Genomic DNA, 25,601 nt, shown 5'->3' with positions numbered 1-25,601 from the left:
TTGGTATCTCCCCAGAAGAGCTGGACAACATAGTCATGATAAGTCAAGGGCCTTATCCATAATTTAGAACTTGTTTGGTGCAATATGGTTTTTCTATAGCTGAAATGTTTATTTTGCTCCACTTTGGAATGGGAAAATTGCACAGTATGTGACATGTGATATGCCCTTCTTTGGAATAAGCCACAATCTACAATTTGGAATCAGACCCACATTTCCTCTAAACCTGTTGAGTTGAGCTGCATCAACACTGAAAATGCTTTGCTTAATATGCCGGCTGCTTTCCATATAACTACCCATAAATAATCTTGGCCTATTGCAAATGCAACACACAGCCTGTGGCAGTCTTGGTTGTTTAAATATTTTTTCTTTGGACGGCAAATAATTATTTTCGTTGACCGAAGTAAGTAACAGGGATTTGTACATCATGAAAAGCCTTCTTTTAATGCATAACTCTGAGCCACAAAGTAGTGCACATCCTGCACCAGCAGGTTCTTGGCCACTTGAAGATGCTGGTCAGTGATAATGACCATTAACCAGTGCTTGCCCTTGACGACAGAGTGAGAACGAACTGAGCGGTGAATGGATAAACAAACAAACTGAATCATCATAAATCTATTATTTAATATTTATTACTTTTTTATTATAGAACTAGGAATAAAAATACTATAATAATAATAATAATAATAATAATAATAATAAACTATAATAATACTAATAATAGAATTCTGGATCAGCACCATGATGCAAACTTGTGGCCATAACATATACAGTATGCTGGAGAAGGCATAAAATGTCACTGTGTATATGTGTGTGTGTTTTATGTGTGTCCTTTACACTTCAACGATTGCTCCTCAACATGTCAAACAGACACCATGAGACTGTAGTCTAGTCTCCCTGCTTGATTCAGATGACAGCTGTTCCTTCTTCAACGAGACTGTATATTTACCCAAACTTATTATCTTTCCAGAACAGAGTGCTGATGAAGCCCGAACACACCAAACTACAAGTTATCACAAAATGCCAGAACTGTTGAGCATTAAAAAAACCTGACAGAGGAATATGGCCATCTATTTTATACAGTCTATGGTATAACCCGAGTTAATTAATAACTGGGATTTCGTCACTTACTCGTGTTTATAATTAAGTTGTGAGAAATGTTGCCTTAAGAAGCAAACAGTTTTTCTGTGGCAGCACACACCTGCACGTGTCTGATCTGATTTCAGGACGTTTCTTTCTCTAACGCATAAACTCTGCAGTCACATCGCTCGCTCGGGTCTGGCCAACTGAACAAAGTGAGTAGCGGCGTTGATCGCTACACACCGCGGCTCGGTGTGTGCATGTGCGTGTTGTGGGCCAATAGCCACTCAGTTACACAACTGCTTTCAGTTTCCGAGCCCTGCCTGCTCGCCTGGTGGTTCCCCGCCCACCGCTGCTCTCTGCTGCCTGCCTGCCTCTCTGCTGGGCGGACTGGGGCAGATCCGAGCCGACCAGTTCCGTGTTTCTCTGCTCACCCAGTTTACGGAGCAGACCGTACCGGAGGACCGGACAGCGTCACGGTGGACATTCCTGTCCAGCAGCGGCATCCGTAACTCCGGGGACGACGGGAAAGTGAGCGCGGAGGTGAGTAATGTCTTATTGCTGCTCATTATTTGTGCGCGGACGGAGAATCCATCAGCCGCCGTCGGTCGCGTTACGTTTCAGCCAAACTTTGACGCTACTGGCTGTCCCTCCCTCCCCCTTCTCTCCCCTGCTCCCTCCCTCCCCACTAACGCAAAGTGCGTCGCGCACACATGCGGGGATCGCGGTATGTTCACGCAAATGTATGCCTGGCGCTCCTCGTTTAAGGCCGTGACACGAATCTCCGCAACTTTTATCGTCGCTGCGATCCGCGCACCGTAGGTGTGCAATCGCCGAGCAGAAGCTGCGACGCGCGAGCGCGAGCGTTCGCGCGTGCGTTACACGTCCCACTGTGTCGCTGCAATGTGCGCGTGTCGTCCATTGATGTTGTTTTGACAAATGTGACGTAGACCGTGACGCGCCGTAACGATGAGATAAGCAGATTCTCTGTGTGTGTGAATAAATAACGCTCGCGCGTCTCTGTGCGCGTGCGCGCGCTCCTAATCTCGTCGGGTGGATTTCTAAGCTGCGCACTTGAGATTTTTCTAGCAAAAAGCGAGACGCGCTGATGAGCGTGGAGTGGAGTACACGCTGTTTCCTCCGTGGACTTTGTCCGTGCAGCGAGTGGGCTCCCTCAGTCCAGCACTGCACGCACACCTGACGTACACGCAGCACCTGAGCCGTGTGTCCGGGTTCCAAACTGAAGGAAGCGGCGTGAGGGTAAAGTGCACCCGGGATGACGAGGAGTCACCGTCTTCCTAAACGTCGTCCAGTTGTTGCTCTTTGCAGTTCTGACCCTGCAGCACAGCCCGCATGTACCATCGTGTGATACAGCCGGGTGTGTGCAGGTGGTGGGCCCAAAGTTTGCGCTCAAACGCTCACTGCGTCCGTCTTTGAGCCAAAGGTGAGATTGGCTCAGGTGTCAGCTTGGTCAGTAAGCTGCATCCATATCGTCTATGCTTGTACACAAATGTGGCATAATTGTGTTATGCCAATAATTGCAGATGGTAAATGGGCTGGTTCTTATATCACGCTTTTCTACTCTGAGCACAACAAGCACTTCACACAACTTGTACATTCACCCATTTGCACAAGCACTTTTTTTTCCTATGCTGTTTCTAAGTGCTTCCTATCTAACAGTCACGCACTGATGGATGCATCGGAGACCAACATGGGGTTAGTATCTTGCCCCAGGATATTTGGCATGCAGACTGGGCTCAAACCACCAACCTTCCGGTTAGTAGGTGACCTGCTCTACCACCTGAGCTACAGCCACCCCACAGAGCAGTCAGTCACGATATTAAAACCAGCTGTTTAATCCTGTGCAGGTCCCACTAGTACCGCCAAACAGCTCTGACCTGTCAGGACTCTCAACCTGGAGTTCTTTGGGACACGCGGGTTCTGGTGTGGGACTCTCACGAGTGCTCTATTGACTACTGGATACTGAGTGGGAGTGTTTCAGTGCAAGGTTAGCTCATTGCACTTTGAGCAGCTTTTTGCAGTGTGGGGCGGTGCTCGTGGTCCAGGTGAGGCGAAGCAGGTGCTGCTGGATTGTTGGTGTTGACGTCCAACCTTGTACTGTAAAACAACAACAACAACATTATTAAAACCAGTGAATGGTTTTAATAATGTGGCTGATCAGCATTTGCTTTCCAGCCACATTCATATGCCACATGTCTCCTGTAATACCTCTAAATTGGCACAAACCCATCCCACCCTTCGTGGAGTTATGTCTGAACTCAAATCATCACCTGAACATTATTATCCTCACCAAAAATCGCTTGAACTCTGACAGTTATTATGTATCAGGTGAATTTTTGGCAAACATCACAGAAAGAACAAGAGTGCTGGATATGGTAAATATCTACAGCCTCCCCACACAAAGCAAACAGTTCATGCAGTAATTTGTATGATCATTTTTGTTTAAATGTTGTGTGGCTGTTGTGTGGTTAACAAAGGGAATGAATCTGACATGAAAATGCTGATTAATTTCACATCCAGAGAGATTTACCAGCCATTTACTGTAATCACAGCACTGACACCCATCAGTTGTTTACAAAAGGGGGTATCCACAGTAAACATGAAACTTCAGAGTGGGTTTTGTGGTGACACCACATGATTAATATGCAGCTCGGTGTCTATATTTGAAGCAGGCAAGCCAAAATTCAGCCAGATCCATCAAAATGGGGATGGAATGGGGGCAAGTTGGAGAGGTTAGCTATTCATAGTTGGGGTAGTGCAGTAGAAATGGATGCATGTAGGTCAGAGCTGTCCTGCTGGGTGAATGATCACGTCACTGTTAGTTAATGATAACCACATTCATTATTAAGTGTGCAAATACAAGATGGCAGCTGAACTAGAAGTTTGTGCTTTTCTAGTAAAGTCCCATGCTTGCATTTTAGCCTAACAGTTCTACTATCATAAGCTTTCTCATTTGGATATGCAAATTGGGACAAAATCTATCAAAAGAGCCAGATGTGAACCTATCCTCAACTGTAGACATGGTTTGGAAATGACTGGATATTGCTGACTGTCCCTCTTTCAGTCTACTGACTTAAAATAGTTTGTAATAAAGAAACAGCCATGTAGAGGCCAGCAGGTCACTCGAGGCTGCTTACATGGTGTTGTGCAAGGGAGAAACAACAGAAAACAGGAAACATTGATTAAAGATCCAGATGAGGCAGAAGAGCTCCACTCTAGGCTCTGTGGGTGTTTGAAAAGCAGCACCACATGAGCCTCATCGAAAGCTGGTTAGGGCAGAGAAGATGAGGGGTCAGAGTTAGAGTTAATCATTAGGCTAGCTTTCAGGTGGTACCCAACCCCTAGCCCCCAACCCGAGCCCTAACCCTATTTGTCCCATCAATGTCAAGCTTTGAGAATAACTTGAGAATCGTTACATACTATTCTTATTACAAAGGGTTATGATCATCATCAGTGATGACTTAAACCTCAGGGGATTATGGCAAAGTACAGACGAAAGAAGAAACATTTCAAGGTTTATGGTTAGAGGTAGTTATAAAGGTTAAAGTGTGGGAATACTTAAGTTACTGCTTGTACTGATATCTGTATGTACCCAAGCGTTATAATACTGATTTATGAACTTATCAGAAACTGTGACTTAATCGTGTTTTTCTGACTCGCATCTCGTTGAAGACCAATGAGAAATGACTCACAAGGACAAAAGTAAGGTGAAGCTATTAGTCCCATAAAACCAATTTAAGATTATTCACCTTTGGTGAGGTTTTTGTTTTCACCACATTTTGAGTCACATTTTGAGTCACATGTTCCGTCAACAGTCAACACACGACAGGCTTCTCTTAAACACTCAGCCCTAATAAAGTGGGGTTAGTTTACTGTATGGGGAACTTCGTAGCTACCAGATTAAAAAAAACTTCTCATTTTCCATAGAAGGAACTGAAAACAAATGATGGCTGCTTCTCAAATGTCAGGTGTCATTTGTGTCATATGTCATAGATACTGAGCATTGTAAATTCTAAATACCAAATGTCACGGTTCTGGGTCAGTTTGACCCAGCATTTTGAGTTGTTATGGTTTGGGTTTTTTTTTTCAATGATGGATTGTTCTTTATGTTTCTCTGGTGCTTTGTTGGGTTTTATGATGAATCTGTGTTTCAGTTATTTTGGTGTGTTTTTGCATTATGGATTGTTTTCTTATTCTCTTGTAGTGCTTGTGGTGGTGATGATGATGATACATATTATTATTAGTTTCTTGTTTCTGTTTATCCGTGTTTAAGGATTTGTTGTTTCATGTATTGTTTGAGTTGCATGTGTTATATTCTGTCTGCGTCTTTGTTTAGTGGGTTCTTGTTTCCTGTTTTATTGTGAAGGTCTGTGTCTCATGTGAGTGTGTTCAGTTCTACTGCTCCCCTGTCTCGTTAGTCCAATTTCTCCCAGCTGTGTCTCCCTCCTGTTTCTCATTCCCTGATTACCTCCCTGTGTATATAAGCCCTGTGTGTTCCTGTGCTCTCTGTCGTGTCGTACCATCAGGTCATACCTGTGTGTTGCCGGTTCTCAGTGTTCGTTGTTCTGTTCATGTTTTGTGCTTTGCCAGCAATAAAGCTGTGGTTTTCTGTTGACATTTGGCTTCACGAGTCCTGCTTTTGGATCCTCACCTCCGCCTGCCGCACACAGAGCCCTGACACCAAATGAGGCAGACAGAGGAAACCAACAAAAGAAAAGTGTAAACAGACCCTCAAGGGCCAAAAACCACTTGCACAGGGTTAACTGGAGGAGTAATGTGGTAGAACTGTATGTCAAGTGAACATAACCATCAAATAGAAAAAAGGAAATCTATTTTTCCTTTTGAATTTCTTCAAAACACAGGATAAGATGTAAGGTTAGACCAAACCCTAACCCTTTGGTGGGTGAGAAACCAACTGGTTAAATTCACAGTTAGGAACTGTGTGTAGAATAACTGAAGGCTGATTTAAGGCCTAGCAACTAGCTTTCGCAAGTTGCTCAGTTCCTTTCATACATCGTTTTATTGTGTTTGTGCAGGTTCTCAGTCATCCTGGTCTTTATTAGTCTTGAGGGCTTGAAATGAAGATAAAGGCAGCATCGCTTCTCTTGTGTTTGTGAAGATGGAAGGACTCTTGGATGAGAGGTAGAGCGTCTTCACAAACCAAAAAGAAGTCCAGCTGCTTTTATTTCAACCGCTTTAGGTATTGCGTTGTATCTTGTGTGAAGATTCGTCCTTTGAAAGTATTTAATTTGGGTTATTTTAATATTATCTTTATTTTGTTTAGAATTTTTGAAGATGTCTGTTAAAGCCATCAAGCTCTTTCCTCTTACGATGTATATGGGTGGAGATTTCTGGAAAAGTTTACAGCACTAAAACTGTTCTTCTTCTTTTAGGCTTTCCTAAAGTCAATCCGGTTTCTAATCAGAGCTCCACTGTCCCATCCGTTGCAGGACTGCTGGTTCTTGAAGTCTCTGAAGGTCCTTTTTCATGATTCTGACTGCATAATCGGGCTCGCTGTCCTTCTGCAGATTGAATTTGCATGATTTAAAAAAGTTGCCTAAAACTTTTGCACAGCACTATTTTCAAATCCATCGACACATTTCCCCCCCAACATTAATTTTTGTTTTTGATTTTCTTTAGGTTACTTCATCATGACTTAAAGGATCATTACGCTGTCCGCGTCAAGAGTAAAGACCACAGCGACGCCACCAATGGTGAACAATCTGATTATGCAGAAGACTCTGAACTCTCTGTAGCTCACCTGGGAAGCTCCATGGATTAAAAAGGTCACTTTACCAAAGTCAGGGAGGAAGACGTGACGCCCGCTCTTTGGGAGTTCTGTGCCTGAAACAGGATCACATCATCTGGACGAGCTTTTTGTATTTTCTGTTCATTTGGAGTAATATGGTTCATGGAAGATGGAATAAAATATCAGTGGGAGTTATTCCTAAACAAGGACTGACTGCAAAATTCAAGAATGGAGCAGGATTTTACACAGTAGGATCTCGTATCTCATATCAGTTGTGGATGGTGTAGGTACCTTGTAGGTACTACCCTGGACACGGTGGATTTTACACACAATTCATCTACAAACATCTGAAGTGCAGCAGGCAGTATTTGTCTGTAACTGGAAAAGTCTTCCTTTTCTCACTGTTGTAAATGGACGTCTGAGCCTTCTAAAGCTAGAAGGGGATATTTTCCATCTTCTGTTTGGTGTCTCACTGTTGGCAAAAACAGGGAAAGCCCTCCAAACATGTCCGGTACGGGAAGGAAGCACTTGGTCAGAGACTTTAACCATTTCATCACCTGCTACCTGTGTCGAGGTTACCTGATTAAACCGACCACAGTCACCGAGTGCCTGCACACATGTGAGTCAAAATAACACGCAGCAACACACAGAGGTGACAGTAGGGGTGAAAATCCATCGAGGTAGTGGGACCAAACCCAGACCGATCTAAGGTTACACGTAACCCTGACCAAACTTTAAAGAGCCGTAAAGAAGCAGGGCAGGGCTCAGTCAAAGTACAGCTACTGTGTATGACAGGTGTGAAATGAAGAAAAGTACAGATGTTCAAACTGTTGATCCGCCTTGGTGTCATGCTCATGTCAGACTTAATTAATAAGTAAGTTACCACTGATGCGAGCAAATGTACCCAGCTGCAAGTGTTAGAGCAGAGACTCCTACAGAAAGCTAGAAGCTTCAAACACAGTGTCACTTCTTGCTGTTCCTGTTTTTCAAACCCAGAATTACAGCTACCATAGTTCCAGTAAAATTCTACTTTGACAGACTATTTGAAGTGGATGTGAAATTGTAGAGCAAGGTGAATGAGGCAAATGAGCTGTGAAGCATCGGAACCGATGTCGGCACTAAAACGCCGACAAAGTCTGAAGTTCAAACTGCAGGATTTCAGTTTTTTCATAGAGAGATTTGGAGGCTTCCCCTTTTTCAACATGAGACTAGTTTGGGCGGTTTGAGAGTGTGCAGCAGATCGTGACAACCTGGTGATTGTCAGTGGTTTAGAAAGCTGAAATATCAGCTCGAAACAAGGCAAGCCAACATGCTGCCCCAAAAAAACCTCAATGACAAGGCAAAATGATGGTTTCACAGATGAACAGCTCATTTCTCTGCCTCTCTCTCTTTTATTCTGAATGACCTTTTAAAAGATGGGTTTACCTGCCTTAACCTAGAGCAGAAGCTCATTTTGAATATATTTCTTTTGCAGTCTGTAAGAGCTGTATTGTGCAGCACTTTGAGGAGAGCAATGACTGTCCTAAATGTGGCATTCAGGTCCATGAGACCAACCCACTGGAGATGCTCAGGTAACTTTGGCTACATAACATGTTTTTCTTCTCTCACTTTATCTGTTTTTTTTTCCTGTCATTCGCATGTTGGACACTTTGTATTTCTTTTTATTTAATCTTGAAAGAGCTGCAAAGTTTTGTAAATGACAGTTTTAAGAGTTTCATTCTTCTCTGAACTTCTTGTTGTGTTTCCATTATTCAATTGTACTTTTCTACATTTTGCTTTTGTGTGTATTTCAACAGCCCGAGCTACTGATTTTCTCTCTTCTATTCTCTCCTTTGGAAACTTTTATTCCTGCTTGACCTCACCTGATCGCTCCCTTCACCTCCACCATTTAACTTCTATTGCCTACTTTAATTTCTTGTTATCCCCCAATGCATCATCCCCTCCACCTCCTTCTCACTGTCATATTCTCAGGTTAGACAACACCCTGGAGGAGATCATTTTCAAGCTGGTACCCGGACTCAGAGAAAGTGAGTTTGCCAGATGGTTTCATCAATCTGTCGCCTCAGTTTGCAGTCGGTGTTAAATTATGTGACTATTCATGGGAGGTCGGGAAAAGAATTTACAGCACTCCCATCACACAAATCACTGGAAGACTAAGGCTTGCAACCAGTTTTAATGAAATGCACAAATTGCCTCCAGCATGCACTCTAGCAAACATGATGCTGCGTCTTGGTGGATTGAAAGCAGTTTAAAAAAGGAAAGAGTTACAGTACACCATCAGAAATGCTTCCAAAAGACTAAAACTGTAACTTTTCAGAATTTAATTTGCAGCAGCAATTATCGCTGTCATTGTTTTAGACATATCTTGCTTACTTTTGTCCCCTTTCAGTTTGATTTTTCTCTAATACTCATTCTCTTTAGTCTGTAAACATGTTCATTTCTGCTGTAAAGTTGGACATTTTTGACCTAAGGTTCACTTTTACGGCCAGTCGCATGTGGACAAACCAATCATTTGTCAGCATCACATTATTTCCAGAGAGGTGGAAGCTCAAACGTTTAAAACTAGATGAAGATGTACAGCCTTCTCTCTGTGGCAAGGCCAACGGGAAGCCAAGTCAACATGTCTAACTAAAGTGGTGATGGCACTATAATTTTATTGCTCCATAACTTCACCTCAGCTGATAGAGCACTCTGGCAGCAGAACGATGGAACAAACGTCATATATTTTTGTAGCTTTCGGGCCTCTCGGCCAAATGGTGTAAAAGTCAGCGTCCTATGAATCCTCTCGTATGGTCTACAGAGAGAAGACTGTGGACAGCAGACAAGGGTTTTGGTTTTTATCTGTCATGTAGATGGTGATGGTACAAGCACAGCATTGCTGTTCACAGTAAATAATAATGAGCTTTACGTTACAATGCTGTTCTATCCGGATGGTGAACTACCGTCTAGGTGTTAAGAGATTCTGAGTATGAAGTCTCCAGGCCCACTGACGTCTTAAATGTGCAACAAAGACAGGAAGAAGATAGGAGTTTTGTTGTCCCTGTTGCTAGTAAGCTGGAAATCATGCCTGGAAATTCTACTCGACATAAAAAAATCCCAGAGGTCACAAAGAGCATCGAGAATTAGCGATACAACGTAAGCACAAGTGAAGTTTACCAGTGTCTCCAATTATGCTACCTGCTCTTCACCCTGGTGGCCCGAGTGCATTGTCTGGCTAATGTTCAGAACGCTCAGCAGACATCAAAGCAGATCTGGATCTGCTGGATCTGGATTTAAACCAGAGGCAGCAAAACTGGTCTGTTGGCCAGCGTAAAAAGTGAAGGTGTCACGTCAGATTAAGAGGCGACAAATGGGCTGTCAAAAGGGAATTAGAAGAAGACTTCCAGGCTGTTTTGAGGAGATATGAATATGAGGGTGCCTGTAAATTTTGGTGATAACACAACAGTGACCACTGTCTGGTACCAGGCGGCCTGGGTTCAACTCCCGGTGTGGGAAGAGCCAATATAGCAAATTGTCCTTAATGAAGGGTGTTTGAGATGTTAGAATACGCTTCAATTGAGTGATAAAATGGCCCTTTGAGGCTGACAGCTAACTTTAATTATAGCAGTTATGAGCACATCACAGCAGGGCTCGGTTTGATGTGTCCAGGAGAAACGCAGAGACTTAAAATAAATACATTCCCAGCTTTTCTTCTCTCTAGCAGCTTTAAAATTGGTGCAAGTGGCTCATTTTCTCTTATGGCAAGACAGCATATTGACCTTTTTCACAGCAGTCGTTCTGACATGTCAAAGCATGCATAGAAAAGAGGCTGCATTGTTTTTTGGAGGAGGTCCTTGTATCACTGGAATGGCTGGAATAACCAATCCATTGTTATTGTTATTAATTACACCCGCTTTTCCTGCTGTTAAAGGCCAACTGTCTGCTATGAAAAGCTTTTATTGTGCAAGTAAAATAGTTTTGTAAGCTTAGTTAAACTCCTCCTAGGAGCTTCAGTGAATCAGTTTTATGAAAAACAAAAGTCTAAATTTAGTACAGGAGAAATGTAGCTGTTTGATCCCAGACTCTTAACACAGCGTAGACAGAATTCAGTAACCGCGATGTTAGAATCACCCATCCTCTTCTGATGGATTTGGTCTCTATGATTGCTTCATACTTCATTCTACTTTTGTTTTTTCCTGTAAATTAGAAGAGGAACAGCAAGAGCTCGAGTTCTGGAGGAAGAACCAGCCCAAAGAAAATGGCCAAGGTAAGCTGGACCCAACAAAACCCTTTATATAGTAACAGTAACACTTCATAATAAGCCCGCAGCCAGGGGTGTAATTCCCCTGTAATTAAATTAATTTTATTATAAATTTGAATGCAGTTATACAAATACATAAAGTAGGCACTCTAGAATAATTATTTACTTATTTATTTCATTAAATATAAATATTGAAAAGTACAGTGTGCCTATGATGTAAGACTGGGAAATTTTGTTTGTTTTTACACAAAATGACACACTACTTACAATTACGCTGTACTTAAAATTAATCATGCTTTATGTAAAATGACACATTACTTCAAATTACTTACACACGTGACTAAAATTGACTTACAGTATAATTATTTCTTTGTTTTTTTATTTATAAAAACCTGACTTCTTACCCCCTTTTTGAACTGTACCTACCTGTAAGTATTAGTAGGTAAATATAATTACGCTGTCATTTCAAATAAAACACATTAGAATTCCATTAAATTACAGGAGATTTCCACTGTGTCACAGATTTCTCACCTCGTGTATTAGAGTGGGTGGAGATGACTGAAATAGGAACACTGTCATATGCAGTGTAAAGAATTTGCCATGTAGGGGGACGGGTGGCTGCGTCGCCTCTGTGCCTCTCACACCTTTTCTTTAAAACTGGCAAAAAGGAAAAAAACCATGCCATGGAGGAAGGAAGCCAGTTGTGGTTGTTGCATCTTACTCAGAATGTCTGCACGCTTGCTTTCATTATTAGAGAAGAAGCTCTGTAAAGAAGGGGGGAATTTTTTATCAAGTTTTGATACATCAGCAGGGAATTTTCTTGTCAGACTTCGTACCCCCCTTCACCACATTTTTCAGTGCAAACAGAGCTCGTGTTTACAGACATTGACCAATGCACCAATGCATCAGGTTCAAGTTAAAGAGAAACAACCCATATGGAAAAGAAATAGTAAAAACTTATAAAAGACTTGCATAAGATGTGGCCTATTCATATAGTGAATCACAGAAGGCTTATATGATTTACTCGTGAAAGCGGCCCCTTTCTCATTACTTTCATATATTGTTTTAGGAAGTATCCAAAACATACAAGTTTCATTTATATAATTTTTCAAGGGATCTTATATCTGTTTTCACTCTTGTATGCTTTTCATACAAGTTTCACACAAGACAGATACAAACTAAGATTTATATCTATCTTTTTTATATATATCTTTTCCATGTGGGAATGTAACAAGTAATAACTGGAACAGTTGAAAACCGATCAAAGGCTAGACTTGAATATTGTGGTTGATCATCTGGCCCAGAGTTTTAGCGATGCAGCTTATCCACAACTAACATCCTTAACCTGCCTGTAGAAAACCTGAGGTGTCCACGGTTCGGGGTCCCCGATGCTGGAGGCGACGCTGGTGATGGTGGAGGCAATGAGGCGGACGGTGCCGGCGATGACGACTATCACAGGAGTGACCCACAGATCGCAATCTGCCTGGACTGCTTACGCAACACAGGACCGTCGGGGGAGAGCACGGTCACGGTGTGTGTTATTTTACATATAACCTTTAATTAAGAAATATTAAATACTTGTACAGGCATTGAAACACAATATCACCTTGTTTTGGTCCTCTCTATGATGTAAAAGGGTATTCCATTTCTTTGCTGCTGTATGTGTTGGTAATGTTTCCAAACTTCACGGGTGCTTGGTGCATAATCCCCTGTAAAGATGTAATTGTGTTTTCATGTCTTTTCCTTTAAAAACCTGCAATTATGCCTCATTAAATCAGTGTGTAAGAGTTATTCTCTCATCCAATTAGGATTTGATGAAGAGGTTCATCCGCTGCTCCAGTAGAGTCACCGTGGGAACAATTAAGAAGTTTCTCAGTCTTAAACTAAAGCTGCCGAGTTCCTACGAGGTATGGAGCACACTCTGTCCTCCTGTTTTCATTCATTAAAATATGTGTGTCATGATTCAAAGGCATGTTTTTCTTTACTTAACCACACAAACTCAGAGTTATCTTTCAAGTTTTCGGTTGATCGGTAGGATTACCTTCGTGGGGCTTGATTGTTGGATGTTGAGCAGTGATGGTCATAAAGCTCTGCAGCTCTGCCCATAAAAGGCAAAAATCATACTTGAGTTTGAGTTTGACTGGTCTCCCCTTCAGGGTCATCTCCCCGTGCACTTCTGGAGCACCTTCAGCACTCCTGCAAGTGCTCAGTCCCATTCTGACCACCTGCACTTGAGTTTCTGAGCTTTCACCATAGATCTCAAACAGAGCAAAGAAACGTTACAGTGGCAAACTGACACTTTTAGAGGCTTAATTTGGCTTCCTGGAAAAAAATAAATGAAATCATGGGGTTTTTTTTCTTTATGGCCAGAGTTGCAAAAATCACTCCACTTTGAATATTTACAGGGTTAAACTTACTTCATAATGTAATGAAGTTACTTTCTTCACTACTTTGGGAGGGCTGACTAGAGTGTAGGGACCTCTTTATCTAAGGGAACCTTTTAGGAGATGTCTGTCCTAACTGTACCTCACATTATTACTTTGCTCAAACAGTCTTCACGCACATTTTCATTTTTTCTTTGTACACATAAACACAAGAGTTACCACAAAAATGGCTTCCCTCTGAGAGACTAGGGTCCACTCTTTGGATCTGTGGTGCATAGAGTCATGGATGTCTTCTTCTCAGCCCACTGTAATTCAAAGAAATGCTGAAATGCGGTGCTTTCCAGCCACATCACAGATCTGTTTTAGTTCTGAACTACTACAGTTCTACTACAGTTAGTGGGACCTGACGGTACAGGTGTTGTCACACATTCAGGGTGTGAAGTCTGACTGTCAGAGGCTGACTGTCTCTGACGAGGATCTGCTGGAGGTTTCTTCCTGTTAAAAGGGAGTTTTTCCTTCCCACTGTCACCAAAGCTCTTGCTCATAGGGGGTCACCTGATTTTTGAGGTTTTCTCTGTATTGTTGTAGGGTCTACCTTAAAATAAAAAGCGCCTTGAGGCGACTGTTGTTGTGATTCAGTACTGTATAAAAATACGGTTGGATATCATTAAAAAATGCAGTGCAGGCACAAAAGTTAAAGTTGCAACATGCTGAAATTCCATTGTATAAAAAGGAAAATGATGCATGTATTTGGTAGCATAACTCTGAATTGTTTAACCAACAGCTGTACTGTGTTACATATAAAGTGCAAAATGCTGGAGAGTTCAGTTCAACATAATGAAGATTTAGTGGATTGCATTAAAACAGCAGAGAAACAGCATGTGGTCAAATATGAAGCCAAACTCTGACCAGGTTAACAGTTCGTAGCCAGATGCTCATTAATATTCCATGCAAGCTATGCTATCATCTGCCAGCTTTAGCAAAGGATTAAGAAACTGTTAGCTTCCACATTTGGAGCAGGCCGAGCTAAAAGTGGTATCACACACTCTCATTTACACACTCACATATTCAGAGAAGCCTCCCACTCACCACCACAGTGAACTTCCCCTCTCCTTTCATCTCTCGTAGAAGTGAGAGCTCAGCTTTTGTTTTCGTTTGTCACCTTCTCTGTCTGGGAGGCAGCTTGGGCAAAACTTTGTGACTGTAACCGCTTCGTTAAAAGCTGTTTGTGTTTGTTTTGGACTTGTCAAAGCGTCCTTCTTATGTATTTTCCTTCTTTTGTTTGCAGCTGGATGTTCTGTGTAACGGAGAGATCATGGGCAGAGATCACACTCTCGAGTTCATCTACATGACCCGATGGAGGCTACATGGAGAGAATGTAAGGCTGTCACGTTCACTTCCTGTTCATGTGTGAGTGTTTGCATCTTCGTGTGTAGATGCATCGCTGCAGGAAATGTTTGCGTGCACGCGTGCGTCTGTGAATCTTATGCATTCATGCACTTTAGTGAAAGCATGCGGTCCTGCTTGAATGACTTGTATATTCAGTGTGAAATGCTTTTCCAAAGGAGCATTTCTGTTCAGAGAAGGTGTCAGATTGTGAAAAAGGAAACTCGAGACTTTTTGCAACATAAATTTATGGTGTTTGTACAGAATACTGATGTTCAAGAGACGCCCGGTTTGAATAAAAGATTCGCCTCTCATGTAACATTTCGACATTTCATCTTTACCTCTGTTTGCTAAATTTGAACCACGTCCATCTCCTCTTAGAGGCTCGGGGTTACTCTGCATCCTGTTTGGTTTTTGTTAAGGTCACTTTGCAAAGTGAAGTCAGTCATATCTGCATGTTTAACAGATGCTTAGTAATGACAGTCAAAACAGGAAATGCATTACTGATGATAAAAGAGATTCTGTGCACCACATTTATTTTGTGCATAAGAAGGTATATTTCTTCTTCACAGCCTTTTTTATATCTACAAGAGCAGACAGTGGGGTTGTTTTTAGGTCACGTTCTTACCACCAGGATGTCAGAGACCTCTCTAAGGTTAGGGCTCACCAAAATGCAGCTCTTATATGCAAAATAACACGACTTGTATAATGTTGATAACACAGGTAACATTATCTGCTTTTTGAAATTTGGCTTATTTAACATGTGGCTAAAAGCCATAATTCACTTATTTAATAAATGCTGGATTGATTTGATTAGACGTAAACAGCGCAGTGTCAAAGGAAAAGCTTTGTGTCAGTTTAGATCCACTAAAAGGCATTAGAGTTGATTTGTGGTTTCGATAGTTCCCAGGTGAATATTGCTGAAAAAGGCAGATTAGCTCTGTGAGGCCGAACCTCTGATGTTTTGGAGAAAGACAAAAAGGAAGGAAAGAAGTTTCTGATGTGTGGAAGAAGAATTTCATTAAAAACAAAATTTATACTGTGCAAAAGTTTTAGGCAAGTGAGAAAAACATGTTAATCATTTATTTTCATCAATCAACAAAATGCAGTAAAAGAACAAACGAGAAATCTAAATCAAATCTATACTTGCTGGGACCACCCTTTGCCTTCTTCTAGGCACACACACAGTTTTTGAAGGAACTCGTCTCGTAGGTTGTTCCAAACATCTCAGAGCACTAAGCACAGATCTTCTGTGGATGTAGGCTTCCTCATATCCTTCTGTCTCTTCATGTAGTCCCAGACACACTCCATGATGTTGAGATCAGGGCTCTGTGGGGGCCGTACCATCACTTCTTGTACGTCTTGTTCTTCTTCTTCCTCGCTGAAGATAGTTCTTAATGACTTTGGCTGTGTGTTTGGGGTCGTTGTCCTGCTGCAGAATACATTTGGGGTTAATAAACAATCACTTATATTTCTGAAAGCTTTCTTTGTTTACAGCATTTTTCACACTTGCCTAAAACTTTTGCACAGTCCTGTATATTCTTATTGCCACAGGTTATGGTTAGAGGTGCATGTATTAAGTAACATGAAGCAGAAATAGATGGTGATTTCCAAAAGTAAATCTTATTTTTATACCTGGCTTAACATAAATATGTTCAGCAAAGTTACAGGAAATGTAAAAAATCAAATTTTAAGGCCTTTGTTTTATTGATTTTTTTTGACTATTTAGTTTGAAAATAGGAATGCTTTAAAATGCTTCCAAAAAAGCCGATGTCATGATGTACATTAACTGACACACACACACACACACACACACACACACACACACACACACACACACACACACACACACACACACACACACACACACAAAGCAGGACTTGTCACTCTGAAACGTGCTGGTACTCTCAGCCTTGGGCTTCAGGGTCATCAGTCCTGTGACGGTTCAGCGAGCCAGTGTGTCTGCCTTTGATCTACAGTAATTGTGCTGACTTGTGCATGAGTGGCTGTGTATCTGTTTGCACGGGTGAGTATTTGCATGAACTTCTACTGCTACTGAAAGCTCCCGTCCATTTCTGGATGGTAACTAATGAGTGCAGGCAGCTGGCACAGCAAGACGCTTCAGATACCAGGTCAGGTGGAACTGAGAAGGAAAGGCAGCAGGAAGGAAGTCAGTATGAAATGACAAACTTATTAAGCGTGTAGCTTTTCAGCTCCAGCTGAGTGTCATCATGTCCTCTACAAAGTCCGCCTGCCGCTGAGCTAAAATGTCTTTTTTGGATCTGTTTCACTGACTAGTCAGAGAGGACGGAAAAGAAAACAGAATTATTTTTCCTTCTCATTATATAATCGTGTCGCACTGTGACCGGAAAGCTACGCAGGCCAAAGTTGCATTGAGTCAACTTTAAATGAGTCCCAGCAGAATTCGGATCCAGTCTAAACTCAGCACATGCCAACCCTGAGGAAGATGGCGTCTCTGCTGCTTTATTTTCCAGCAACGCAGCTTTTTTGAACCTATTAATCCAGCTTGATTGGACATCCGTCTTCTTTACTAATGTTACAGACTGTTTTATTGTGCACAGATTGTCAGAATTGCAGGTCACGTCTTTTTCCATCTGGGCCTTTTTCCCATATGGCGAATTATCCGCACAGATTATGAACACATGGTTATTACAGGATTTAGGACAATTAAACAAATCATTAAAAGAGTGCTGCTTTGGAGAGTGCAAGTAGAACAAAAAAGATTTTTCTGTTACGTAAACTTTTACTGAAAACATCTTGAAACCACAGATAAGAGTGAGGATACTTAATCTCTTCGGTCAGTCCTGTTCCAGTGCTTATTTACCAGTCATCACAAAGCACTTGGTGGTCTCCCCTCTGTCTCCACTGTGAGTCTCTGTGTAGTAAATGTGGCCTCGGTGATACAGGAACTGCCACAAAGGTGGTTTTGAGTACTTTGGCAGGACTCGTTTCATAACTCATCCTCACGATACTTGATGAGGCACCTAAAGGGAGCAGCCAAAAAAAGAAAAGGTTCATGCTCATGGACGTGAAGTTCTCCCTCACTTACCTGAACACCGTTTTTCATTCTATTGCTTTCATATTTATTGATTTGTGTCTATGTGTCATAAGGTGTGATATAGTCTGGATGTAGAGGCACGAGTACTTTGCCAGCAGCGTAAATTATGTCTCCAATTAACTTTTTTTTATTTCCTTCACACCTTCTTACTAAACCCACTCAGGTTTAGGCAGTAAAATCACTTGGAAGGATTAGAAAAAGATCACCGCTTGGTTAAAATGTCGTCACCCTTTAAAAATGTCCACCTGCACGCAACGTTTCAGCAGCAAGAGCTAAGTGAATGTCGTCCGTCCCATGAGTCCTGAGTAAAAGTGCTAGATGCAGTGGGACCAAGTGTGGATTTGATAGAGTTAATGGATCTGGAAAGCCAGTCCAAAGCAGGGAGACCGAAGGAACTGGAAGACAAGAGGCAGGCTGGTTGGTCCATGACAGAAGTCATGCACATGGAGAAATGAGTTAAAGTTTATATAAGGCACGGTGATGATGAGATGATGCCAGGGGAAGACCATCTCTGAATCGAGGAGGGGGCCTAAGGGTACATCTGTCACCATCTTACAATGCTGTGCAGCCATTCCCCAACTCTCTGTGAATGGGACTCATGGCCATTGATCAGTGGTTGTTGATCAATGGTCATGAGAATTTGCATAATTAAGATTAAGGAACTGACCTCCCAGCCCTTTGTTTCCTCAGCGGGCTGGTTTCAGTCATTATGCAAATGTACTGTTTCTAAGGTTGGAAACCTGCAGTCAGCTGACACTGAAGAAGTCACTTGGATGAAACGTTTCTCCCACAAAACGCTACGTCCAGATGAACAGAATCAACTTTTGGAGATTTACTTACCTGGATGATTGAGCGTGCATCAAGATACTTTAAAGATTGATAAAACAAACACACAAACAGAGCAACGAGAGGCAAAGCAACTGTGGAAAAAGGAAGAGGACACTACAGTTTAAATTCTCATAGACTTACCATCCATAAATACATATTGTAGGGAACAGACCAGGGAGAGCATAACATGGGCCTCAGATGACTCAGTCGCAGTATCCCATCCTAGTAAGGACTGTGAAAAACCAGGCTACGTGTCAGTTATCAGTTAGGTTGTTGTCACTGATCGTAGTTTAGTTCAAATAACGTTTTTCCTTCTTAAAATGTTTTTTTTTTTAATCAAATCACTTTTTGTCCTTTTTAGCTCAGCTTTAATCAGTGGTTTAATCAGACTATTTAATCTCTTTGAAAACATTTAGACGTGGAGCTCAAAATATTCCACAGTGAAATAAAACACTTGGAGTATCCCCAGAATACACACTGACTCCAGGTCAGCGCTCAGAAATTGAAAGCATTCAAGCCAAATGTAAAAAGAAAACATGTTGAGGGAAAACCTCTCACATGACATCAGGAGCCACATTTTCTATCTCACCTCCGCCCACCGCCCTGATGCTCCACAACAACAGACAGAAGTCTGTCCGTCAGAATTATTTATGCCCTCGCTGGTGAGTCATGAGGATAAACAGCCAGAAATTATTTTTGAATCCTGTTTGAACCCTGTCTGGTTAAGGAGAGGGATGACGCGCGATGACATAGATGGATACAAAGCGCCAGAGTCGGGAATGGAGGCAGAAGTCGGACAGAAAAAAAGATACGAGCCATTCATCAGTCTCATCCTTCTGACAACTCTGCAGCTCGGCTTCATTTTCTCCCTCCGATTTAGAGGCCGGTCAGGACGGATCCGCTCACACGGGAGCAAAGGAAAATCAATCTGTAACCTCCCGGGATGTCATTAAGTCAGGAAACCGCTTTCTGACTGCCACCGTGGTGACCTGTGCCTTTTAACACAGGACTGAAAAACGTTTACGAAAAATACTCTTAATGTACACGCACTGATGTCTGTTATTAATGAATGGTATTTAATTATGTTGCTAAGCACTAAAATCTCTGCTTACTCTGGTTCATTTCTGTTTAAATGAGTCAGATTGGACTATATGAAGGCACCAAGTCACACACTATTAATCAACGGCTAATCTTTATCCACAGCGCGCTACAAGGAATTAGAGCGCTTTATTAAAGGATTTTAAATCCATGAAAAGCACCATGCTAATCTAAAGCACTTTGCATATTTACCAATCTTAGAATCTTAAAGTTGGAAAAATATGTTAAACTGCACCTAAAAGTATGCAAAACTCATCTGTGGTGTACAATTGGCCAAGAATCAAAAATCAGTGTGTTGTGTCATGTGATCAAAGTCTTAACAGTAGAAGACGGGGAGAGGCAGATGGTGATGGCGAAGAACTGTCCACATAAAGTGTCCAAACAACAGACGTCCAGTCTCTGAGTCATGATGACTAAACACAGCTGCTCCAGATCTGGAATTTGGCTCTGATATTTAGAAAAGTGTTTGCCGTTTTTTTAAAATAGCAAACGCAAAATGTGTTTCTGGGGTCGGGTAGAGTCACAGACTAAAGCTGCAACGCAGACGTTCCATCTCTCCTGCAATCAATTCACCTTGTTAAAGCACATTTCGAGAGCTGGCACCGTGCGTGCAGAAGCAGGGAAGCATTTGGGCCGAATGATGGAACTCAAGTGTGAAACTCAAAACGTATTCCTCAAACATCTTCATGCATGTTTTCCGCATCCAGAAAAAGCTGAGCTTATTCACAGCCCCCACCGTTTGGACTCTAAAGAAAGTTTACAGCAGAAAGAAATCTGACTGCCTCAACTTTGTGTTGTTGTGGGACGATATTAACCCTCTGAGGTGACGGTGATGACCCAGCACTAACCGTAACTCCGATTCTGAGCAATCAGAGGATATGTCATCTTGTTTTCTCATGAAATTGTTCTCTAAAGTCTTGGAGAAAAGAAAATAGTCATTCTAACAAACACACATTAAAAGCTATTAACAAAAAAGAGTGAGCTTGGGCCTTCTCCAAAATATAGGATTAGGGTTAGCACCTGTGATGTCTTAGACCTTGGATCAGAGGAGGCATCTGTACCGGAACAGCAGAGATAAGAACTTAATTTATTCTTGGAAAAGTCTCTTACACCTAAAATAAAACTGCAGAGGTGCCCTACTGGGCAGTAGTGCAGAAATAAATCTCCTGGTATATTCAATTACAAGAAGGCATCGGACCAAAATGTCCTAAAAATAGACACAGCATTATTACTTAGTATTTAATACACTGTCCATGTGGTACAGTGAGGAGCAACACAGAAACAACTGTAGTTCGATGGCAGCACATGTGAGTTTCACCATGTGTAGTTCCTTTGAGTGTCATGATCCTAATGTTGGGATGTAGGTCTGCAGAGTGGTCGGCTGACACATTATAAATCAAAGAGTTTCTAAACTATTTAAAGAAACTTGTTTCATCCCATTTGAAGCCACATTAGATGCAATCGTGAAGTTCACGAACCCAAAAAACAAAAACCATCCTAGATTGAAACTGGGTCGTTTCCCACTTCAGCTCCAACTGGGCAAATATTCAGATTCCAATTATCAATATGATTTTAAAGATTATGAAAACAAAATACTCCCAATAAAACAATTATCTTTTGTTTCTTGCTGTTCTTATTGTTACATACTGCACCTCCTCCATAAAAGATCTTCCACAAAGAATGATTATTAAAGATTATTTTGCCTAATTGCCCAAACTTCTTTTACATCCACATGCAGCCTACTTTGATCTTATGTGGGTTGGACTGGAATATAAGGAAAAGAACAGTTTCTCAGCATGTCTCAGGTTTTCTACATGATAAAGAAATATTGCTGTAGTAAAAACATCTATCAGCATAACTCTTTAGGCTTCAATTGTAAGTAGTGTATGTATAAAAAAGTAATAGAAATCTATTACTCTGTTGTAGTAAGAATGACCATGTGGAAGATCTGTATTAGCAGGAAAGCAAAAATACTGTAAAAAGTCCAAAATTTATGTCATCTTTAACATTTTCCGAAGCCATCCACCGGTGCAGGTTGGAGTCTTCGCCAGCTTGTCTTCAGCCCTGGGCCTTATGTTTGACACCCGTGGCCTGAGGTACAGGTTCAAACTCCAGGCCTCGAAGTCCTGAAACCTGCTGCAACACACCTGAATACAATTAGTAGCTCATTAGCAAGTAGCTCAATGGCAGTTCAGCCATTTGATTCATGTTACAGCAGCTCATGAGATAATCAACATGGTGCAATAAAAGTACTTTTAGAAGTACATTTTTCCAAACACTTACATTTGCTTATATTTACTTGAGTAGCGTTGGGGGTTGCCACCTCAGCATGCAGTCAAGTCTCGGTAATGACCTACTCATTTTATTCAGGTGTGTTGCAGCAGGGACACGTGTGAAAGTTTCAGGACACCGGCCCTCGAGGACTGGAGTTCGCCACCCCTGGCTTAGGGTGATCACTGCCTCTGACAGTGGAGACGCTGCTTGTCCTGTCAGAGTTAAGGTTGGTGTTGGGCTGGTTTAGGAAATCCCTGATGGAAAAGAGTTAAGTTCTGTCATGGTGTCTATGCCAGTGAGTAATCAGGTTACAATAAGATTATAATATTTAGCAAAGCAAATGATTATTGCCTAATGTTTTGCTGACCTTAATTTGAAGGTCTGCAGTTGTCACTTTGTTTCCTGGAAGTTCAGCTCTGAGAATGAACCTTTGTGATCTGTGATGTGATAGCTTCTCCAGTGTGTCTGAGAGCAGAATTTCAGTCTCAGGGGGGCAAATCTGATGAGCAGGGCAGGTGTTTCCACTGAATGACCTTCACACGCTTCAGGATGGTACGGTGGAACTCAGCTTTGACTGACCCCAGGTCTGAGTGCCAGTTTTACATTTACAGTCTTTGTCCTGAATAAATAACAGTGTCGGTCTCAAGCATCCATCTTTGGGTTAACAAGGTCTTATCTTTGATCCACACATGATGTGGATCCTGGATATTGTCTGGTTTTTCACTCTGGTTGCATTCAGACACAAGTATCTACAACAAGATAACATGAAATTATTACAGCTTTCTGGTAAATATGTTATGTTAAATATGTTAAATATTAGGAATCTTCAGACATGCCATCAGCTTCAAGCACAATGTATGAAAATCAAGTGGGAGCTTCTCACTGGAGAAACCGTCTGAAAGCAATTTATCGATCAACATGTAGATTGATGGATTTATATTGTGATGATTTCATGATTAGCTGTGAGACCGGGCTGGAACAACCTTGCAGACTCAGCACAGCGTATGTATTTCTGCAGTGTAATTGCACTGTATGGGGACAGAAATGCTGAGTGAAAGAGTGTCAGAGATGCAGATGCAGATGCACACTGACAGAGCTGTTAGATTGGCTTCAGTGTTCTTTTTTATTTTTTTATTTTTTTTTTGAGGCATGATACAGCAAAATGCAGAGGGAGATGACAGGAGCTGCACTCTGCTGCACCAGCAGCCTCGAGCTGCCAAAAATAGGAGACAGACTCCAGAATCAGGAGACTCCCTCTTCGCTTTGCAGCTGCTCAGACACAAACACTTTTTCCTTTTTGAATGTTTCATGAAAAGGGTAGCTCACATCATCTGAAAGAGGCAGGAATGTATGTATCTGTCAGGAATGACAACTTTCTTATTTAACCTCAGTGATGGAGGGATAGCACATGGACCAGAAGCCCATAAAGAGGCTGAGAGGTCAGCTTCCCTGAGGCCAGCTGGGATTAAAGCTGCAGAGATTGCTACTCGTTGATGGGTTTGCACATAGAGAACAAAACCTATTGGATCTAATCTGCTTATTTTGCCGGTGGCATAGAAGTCCTGTCTCTCTGGTGCTGCAGTGTTGTGAGTTCTAGTAAAATGTTGATGTATTGAGGAGCTGCAGAACGACAACTTTTTCCCTCTAACAGGCCGATCAGTTCTCTTCATCACATCAATTTCTCTGGAGGATCTTTGCTGGCGATGAAAACTGGGTCTTTGGGACGAGCCAGCAGTTTTCATATAAAGTGTCTTAAGTTCGCCTGTCAGGTGGGCACACTCATCATTTTTACCCCTCGACCTGAAAGGCTCGGGGCGGGAGGCGGGATGACCCAACTTTGTGAGCGCGATAATTGATTTTCAAGTTGATACCACTGGTGCATCTACAAATACTCTCAGTGACGCCGACCTCAGGGTCAGAGGTCAAGTTTTCAGAAAATCTCGTGAATGTGATAACCCGAGAAGGAAGTCACCTAGGAGTTTCAAATTCTGCGAGCTGGCAGTATTTTTTCATCAGTTTGCAGATATTTGAATATTTGAGTTCTCCTGTAACATCATGATGCACCTGAGGGCAGGATTCACGATATCATGTTCTTTCTTTTCGTCTTTGCTCGGCACCTCGACCAAGCAGGTTTGCATCCTTGCTGAAAACAATCACTTTGTATTTTTGACTTTTTAAGTCACAGAAAAATCTGCTGTTCCTAAAGCGCCGATGTTGTTTTTAAAACCTGAACAAATTCCATGGATGCTCCTGCGACAGATATGAAAGACACAAAAGTACACACTGGATTTGAACCATGTTCTTCTGCTTCAGGCTTCCTCCATCGCTGCAGAGCACAGCCAGGTGGATCCGGGACAGTTTAATAGAAACTGCATTACATTCAGAGGCGGTGTGTGTGTGTGTGCATGTGTGCGTTTCAAACCACCTCTTATTTAATTCCTGTAACAAGTGTGAAAGTATGTGTTATTGTTGTGACTGCTGTTCCTGCACCTTTTACAAAGCTCTGTAAAGGTGCGTTCACTAGATGAACCGGCACAAAGCAGCTCCTCGCAGCGCCGTTTCTCCGATGATTCCTGTTCGTTCAGCAGCAGCAGCAGCAGCAGTGTGCATCGTCCTCTGAAGTGTGCTTAAGTTTACAGTGTAAAGAACAAACCATCGATCGTGTCTCTCTGAAACAGTTTCTCTTGTTTCTGTCTCCTTCAGACATATCCCATGGTACTCGAGTACCGGCCACGCATCGACTTTGGCTGAACCACGAGTGCAAGAAGAGGACCACACACACACACACACACACACACACACACACACACACACACACACACACACACACACACACACACACACACACACAGTCATCTATACAAAGCAAGCAAGACATTAAGAACATCTGCATTTCCAAGAATAAACTACACATACACACACACGCACACACATACACACGCCAACCATATGCAGAAAAAGAGAGAAATTTAAATGTATTTTTGTACAGCCAATGATGAAGTGCTTACGTTGTTATGTTAAAGAGCTTTTATGCTACATAGAATAATATATGCTATAATATATGATATTTTTAAATGTATGTCCCTGTGCCTAAAAGAGCTGTTCGGATCAGAAATGAAGTATGACCATATCTCCTCTTTGCCTGTCTAACTCTAACTGTAGAATAAATGTTGATTTTCTACTGCTGGCGGCTGTGTTTGTCTGAATCTGCGGTTTGATTGCTTCACTATCTCAGCTTGTGGTTAAAGAACGGTCAGCGTGTGTGTACATATGGGTCATATGGAGCTGATACCGGGTATCACTAAGAGGTCTTTGCTCAAACACAAGTATCAGCACCGAGTTAACTAGTGACCCTTTAAGTTTAGCTCCGCCTCTCATTTGGAAAGCCTTTTTAAACTAACCTTTGTTGATCCGACAGAGAGATTCTGTCACGGCGTACGGGGTGGACTCACGCGCTGGACTCCG

The 25,601-nt window shown here is 41.9% G+C and overlaps 1 protein-coding gene across 4 annotated transcripts; it reads left to right on the top strand.

Moving 5' to 3' along the window:
- The first annotated feature begins 1,322 nt into the window (after positions 1 to 1,322).
- pcgf5b (polycomb group ring finger 5b) lies at positions 1,323 to 25,320 on the top strand. Of its 4 annotated transcripts, none has more exons than XM_004570641.6 (10): positions 1,323 to 1,620; positions 6,492 to 6,575; positions 6,739 to 7,466; positions 8,322 to 8,418; positions 8,819 to 8,874; positions 11,034 to 11,093; positions 12,443 to 12,618; positions 12,896 to 12,994; positions 14,760 to 14,849; positions 24,840 to 25,320. In XM_004570641.6, exons 3-10 carry the CDS (start codon positions 7,352 to 7,354, stop codon positions 24,885 to 24,887), a joined length of 741 nt encoding a protein of 246 aa, XP_004570698.1. In that variant the 5' UTR covers positions 1,323 to 1,620; positions 6,492 to 6,575; positions 6,739 to 7,351; the 3' UTR covers positions 24,888 to 25,320. The 4 variants fall into 4 exon arrangements, with proteins under 4 accessions (XP_004570698.1, XP_004570697.1, XP_004570695.1 ...); XM_004570638.6 differs by lacking the exon at positions 1,323 to 1,620 and adding an exon at positions 1,663 to 2,521; XM_004570640.6 differs by lacking the exon at positions 6,492 to 6,575.
- The last annotated feature ends 281 nt before the right edge of the window (positions 25,321 to 25,601 follow it).

This window comes from Maylandia zebra, linkage group LG13 (genome assembly GCF_041146795.1).
Source record: "Maylandia zebra isolate NMK-2024a linkage group LG13, Mzebra_GT3a, whole genome shotgun sequence".
Taxonomy (NCBI): Eukaryota; Metazoa; Chordata; class Actinopteri; order Cichliformes; family Cichlidae; genus Maylandia; species Maylandia zebra.
The sequence above is the reverse complement of the archived record's forward strand: the minus strand, read 5'-3'. Positions and strand labels throughout refer to the sequence as shown.